Source organism: Otolemur garnettii, unplaced genomic scaffold, assembly GCF_000181295.1.
Source record: "Otolemur garnettii isolate 467f Iridium unplaced genomic scaffold, OtoGar3 scaffold00156, whole genome shotgun sequence".
Classification (NCBI taxonomy): Eukaryota; Metazoa; Chordata; class Mammalia; order Primates; family Galagidae; genus Otolemur; species Otolemur garnettii.
This window is the reverse complement of record NW_003852551.1, coordinates 579,456-585,122: the sequence shown is the minus strand read 5'-3', so window position 1 is coordinate 585,122 and position 5,667 is coordinate 579,456. Positions and strand designations below refer to the sequence as shown.

The window sequence follows — 5,667 nt, the reverse complement described above, 5'->3', positions numbered from 1 at the left end:
ATTTTTTGGTTGCAGCCGTCATTGTTTGGCGGGCCCGGGCTGGATTCGAACCGCCAGCTCAGGTGTATGTGGCTGGCGCCTTAGCAGCTTGAGCCACAGGCACTGAGCAGATTTTTTTTTGAGACACAGTGTTGCTCTCTTGCCCCAGGTAGAGTGCCATGGCATTGTCATAGCTCACCGCAACCTCCAACTCCTGTGCCACCCCTCAGCTCAGAATGTTCCGTGTCACGACCAGCCAGAAGCTCCAGGTGTCTTGATCTTTTCCTTTCCCACAGGAAGGCCCCGTCTGGCCCCTCCCCAGAATGTGACCCTGCTCTCCCAGAACTTCAGCGTGTATCTGACGTGGCTCCCAGGGCCTGGCAACCCCCAGGATGTGACCTATTTTGTGGCTTATCAAAGGTAGGTGGGACTGGTGGGTGGGGAGACTCAGTGGGAGGCGGAGGGGCTTCTCCAGGACAGGTGCAGCCCCTCCAGGTGTGGCTGCATTCACTAGTTCTCTGGGCCCCACAGGAGGTGGCACAGGGCAGGCATTTGGAGAGGGGCTCTTGGTTAAGGCCTCAAGGAAGGAATGTACAGGCCTGCAGCCTGCCTGGGATGAGGATGCACTTTTGAGAAAAGTTGGTGTGAGCTGTGGATGGAGCCGAGAGGGCTGAGGGTGGAGCTGTGAGGACTGAGGGTGGAACTGTGAGGACCGAGGGTGGAGCTGTGAGGACCAAGGGTGGAGCTGTGAGGACCGAGGGTGGAGCTATGAGGACCAGAGGAGGGAATTCCTGAGTGACAGGATGAGGTGCTGGGAGCTGTCCCAGCCAGACAATGAGGTGCCAAAGGAGCTACTACTGTCTGCTGCTGAACCTGGGGAATTAGATGTTGCTGGATGATTACACTTGGCCCGATGGAGCCTGGGCAGAGCCTTGGTGTCCTCAGCTTGGAAGCCCAGGCAGCCACAGCTAATCGGGAAGAGTCTGAAAGTGAAGGCAGAGGCGCTGTATTTGAACAGAGATGGAGCTGTTGAGAGTTGTCTAGTAGGACAGTTAGATGGGGGAAGCAAATCCGCAGGAGGATTCACCTGCAACTGGTGAGGAGGGGGAAGCAGGAAGGGAAGGAGCAACCATGTCCTCAGGATCCTTCAGTCCCCCTCAGCCCCATGCCAAGTGCTAAGGCCTGGTGTGAATATTTCACTTTCTCCTCCCAGTGTCACCAGGCGGGCACTATATTTCCCCTGCTTGAGAGGTGAGAGGTGAGCTCAGAGAGGTGCCATGACTTGTCCAAGAAATCTAGTCATGGGTGGTGCCCATGGCTCAGTAGGTAAGGCGCCAGCCACATATACCAAGGCTGGAGGGTTCAAGCCCAGCTCTGGCCAGTTGAAATCAACAGTGACAACTGCAACAACAACATAAAAATAGCCAAGTGTTTGGTCGGGCGCCTGTCGTCCCAGCTACTTGGGAGGTTGAGGCAAGAGGATCGCTTGAGGCCAGGAGTTTGAGGTTGCCATGAACTGTGATGCTACAGCACTTTACCGAGGGGGACATAGTGAGACTCTGTCTCAAAAAAGAAAAAATAAAGAAAGCTAGTCATGGAATGAGAAGTGGAACAAGGGTCTGTCTGACTCCAAAGCTTGGGCTCTTCCTCTGCCATCACATTCTTCATCTGTGGGATCCAGATGCGAGTGCTGGGGCCTGACCTGGGCAAAGATGGACTGCAAGAGACAGATGCAAGAACTGTAGCAGGAGGTGGAAAGCACCCGGTGCTTACTGAACGCCCAGTTAGTTTCTTCCAGTTTCGTTTATTTTTTTTTTTTTTTGAGACCCAACCTCAAGCTGTCCTCCTGGATAGAATGCCTTGGCATCACAGCTCACCGCAACCTCCAACTCCTGGGCTCAAGCAAGTCTCCTTCCTCCGCCTTCCAAGTATCTGGGACCATAGGCGCCCACCTATGGCTATTTTCTGGTTGCAGTCATCATTGTTGTTTGGCGGCGGGCCTGGGCTGGATTTGAACCCACCACCTTAGGTGTATGTGGCTGCCACATTAGCCACTTAAGCCACAGGCACTGAGCCTTCTTCCAGTTTCTGATACCATGTTCCTCCTTTCCATCTGAGGCTTCACCAGCATCACTCAAATGTCTGTATTCCTACCAACAGTCTCATAAGGCAATCAAGGGTTTTTCTGGCATACATCTCCGAACTCTTCCCACGTCTGCCCATTACCCAGTTCCACAGCTCCTTCCACATTTTAGGTATTTGTTATATTTGCACAGTAGCTTCTGAAACCAAAATCTGCATGTGTCTCATAGAGCTGCCATAACAAAGTACCACAGACTGGGTGGCTTACTTTTTTTTTGAGACAGAGTCTCATTATGTCTCCCTCAGTAGAGTGCTGTGATATCACTGCTCACAGCAATCTCAAACTCTTGGGCTTAAGCGATTCTCTTGTCTCAGCCTCCCAAGTAGCTGGGACTACAGGCGCCCACCACAACACCTGGCTATTTTTTGATTGCAGTTGTCATTGTTGTTTAGCAGGCCAGGCCAGATTTGAACCCACCAACTTCAGTGCATGTGGCTGGCACTGTAATCACTGTGCTATGGGCGCGGAGCCAGACTAGGTGGCTTAAGCAACAGAAATTAATTTTGTCACAGTTCTGGAGACTGGAAGTTTAAGGCCAAGGTACCTGCAGATTTAGTTTCTCCTAAGGCCTCTCTCTGTGGCTTACAAGTGTTCAAAGTGGTCACCTTCTTGTTGTGTTCTCATGTGGCATTTTCTCTGTATGTGTGAGCTCCTGGTGTCTCTTCCGCTTCTTATAAAGATATCAGAACTACTGGATTAGGGTCTTACCCTATGACTTCATTTAACCTTAATTACCTCTTTGAAGTCCTCATCTTCCAATATAATCATATGGAGGGTTAGGACTCCAACATAGGAATTTGGGGGGAACTCAATTCAGTCCATAACAGCTCTATGAATTAAGCTGCTGTGAACATTCACGTACAAGTCTGGTGTAAACATACATTTTCATTTCTCTTGGATAAAGATCTAGGAGTAAAGTCTAGGAGATTTGTAGCTAAATGTAACATTATAAGAAAATGTCAGGTAATGTACCAAAATGTACCAAGGTTCATTTCTACCCACAATATGTGCAAATTCCAATTATTCATCATGCTTGCCAGTATATACTCTTGTCAGTTTTGTTTTTTGTTTTTTTTTTTTAGAAAAGAGCCTTACGTTATTACCCTGGGTAGAGTGCTATAGCATCATAGCTCACAGCTACCTCAAACTCTTGGGCTCAAACTCTTGCCTGAGCCTCCCGAGTAGCTGGGACTACAGGTGCCTGCCACAACACCCGGCTCATTTTTAGAGATGGGTCTTGGTCTTGCTCAGGCTGATCTTGAACTCCTGAGCTAAGGCAATCCATTCCCCTCGGCCTCCCAGAGTGCTAGGACTATAGGTGTGAGCCACCTTACCTGGTCACATTTTTTTTTGTTTTAACAAAAAACACACATCCTAGTGAGTGTATAGTAGTGTTTCATTGTGGCTTCAATTTACATCTTCGTATGCGCTTATTGGCCATTCATATATCTTCCTTTGTGAAGTGACCTTTCAAATATTTTCCCCCATTTTTTACTGGGTAGTTTTTTTCTTATTATTGAGTTGTAACAGTTCTTTATCTACTTTGGACACAAGTCCCTTGTCAGTGTCGGTGTTTTGAAGGCTACTGTCTGCTTCCGTGATGGTGCCTTCTCCTCGCTGCATCTGCACATGTAGCAGGACCCTTTTGAGAGCAGTCACCCCTGTGTTACCCTCTTTTATCACTGAACTTCCAGCTCCTGGATTTACTTTGTTAATGTGATTAGTGTCTCTTGTCCCCCTCCTATCAGATATGAGTTCTTGAAGAGCAGGACCTCCTCTGTCATGGATTGCCAATTTATCAGTGCCCAGAACAATGCCCAATGTACCGATCTCTTCTTTGACCCCAGTGTTCTCAGAGGGATGGAGTCATGGCACTGCACATTCCCCTCTGGCATTCACACAGCACCCAGCATGGTGCCTGGCATACAGCAGGTGCTAGAAGCAGCAGTAGTGAGGGAGGTATTACAGATATGGAGACTGAGGCCTGGGGCAGTGGCCTGCCTGGGGTCCCAGAGCTAGTGAGGGGTAGAGCCAGGATTTCCTCCCCCACTGGTCTAGATCCAGGACCTCTGCCCCTGCCCAGGCTGTTCTTATTCTCTCTCAGTCAATGGCTGCCTGCCTGGACAGATGGACCAGAAGGCTACCAGGGGGAACAAAGGGATGAGCAATCACCTGTTCTAAATTATTCTGCTCCCAAGAGGCTGAGCCCACATTCTCAAGTTCTCTTGTCTCCTCCTTTAGCTTTGCCACTCCCAAACGGTGGCGAAGAGTGAAAAACTGTGCAGGAACCCAGGAGCTGGTGTGTTCCATGATGTGCCTGAAGAAACAGGACCTGTACAATAAGTTCAAGGGGCGCGTCCAGGCAACTTCTCCCAGTGCCAGGTCCCCCTGGGTAGAGTCCAAGTACCTGGATTACCTTTTTGACGGTAGGTCTGTGAGTAAGGGACTAAGCGGGAGGCTCTTCTCCATCCCATCCTGGGACTTTGCTCAGTAGTGCTGCCATCTTGATCATCTCTTCCACTTCCAAAGCAGAGGATAGCTCTCTGGGACAGCTCATGCCAGGCCCCAGCCTTGGGGCCAGCCTTGGTGAGATGGGCAAAGGGACCAGCAACAGCCTGGGACAGTGTCTGGTAGCCTATCAGGGAGTTGGGGAGAGGTGCAGCCAGTGCCAGCAATTCAGCTTGTATCTCCTGCTAACAATGTCCATTGTCCTCTCTTGAGCACCACTTTGGTCATGGACTACACAAGGCATACTATATGCTTACTCCTACTTTTTAAATTTTCAGCTTCTTTGTTTAAGAAACATTTCTTAAAAAAAAAAATTCTGATTGCAAAAGTTTTTCCATACACTGTAGAAATGTTGTGAGAAAAGAAGAAAAAGAGAGGAAAAAAATCCCCCCTGCTTACCACCAAAATCCCAAGTCTTAACATTGAGTGAAGACTGTACTGTTTTTGTCAATATATTTATTTCTAATCTTCCCAGCAAACTCGTGAAGTTCATTGTCATCTATCCATTTTGAAAAATAAAACAAGATTGATGGAAGTGAGGTAATTTGCCAAGATGCACTGTAGATGTGAATTTGGATTTTTCTGACTCTGGGCCCAGCCCCTGGGCCAGACTCAAGAGTGAGGCAAGTGAGGCAAGAAGGAGGGGATAAGCACCCAGTGTCCTCGTGGGGTATAGGGCTGGAACTTGCTGCTCAGACTTCTCAAAATGTTTGAGGACAAAAATGGGGTTTGAAAAGAGGAAAGGGAGTGATCAGATGAAGAATGGCAGGAGAGGGTGGTAGATAAAGAAGATATAATTTGCATGGGAAGAAGCTGACTTGGGAGGATAAAAGAGGAAAAGGCTGAATGGAAGATGGATAGATGAGAAGAGAGGAAGTATGAAGAGGAGGGAGAAGATATGGAAGGCTACAAGGAAGGAAACAATTAGAGGTGAAGGATAGGAAGGTGTATTAGTCGAGGTTTTTTAGAGAAACACAAACAGCAGGATATGCAGAGATGTAATGACAGGAGATTTATTATGGGAATTGGCTCATGCA

General features: G+C 48.5%; 1 protein-coding gene across 3 annotated transcripts in view; it reads left to right on the top strand.

Annotated features, from left to right (window-relative positions):
- IFNLR1 (interferon lambda receptor 1) overlaps window positions 1–5,667 on the top strand; it is a 27,682-nt gene that overhangs the window by 4,214 nt on the left and 17,801 nt on the right. For all 3 annotated transcript variants that reach the window (XM_003799763.2, XM_003799762.2, XM_012811409.1), the window contains exons 2-3: window positions 276–399; window positions 4,364–4,548. In XM_003799763.2, the coding sequence (XP_003799811.1) occupies window positions 276–399; window positions 4,364–4,548 (309 nt within the window). The remainder of the gene's footprint in view (window positions 1–275; window positions 400–4,363; window positions 4,549–5,667) is intronic.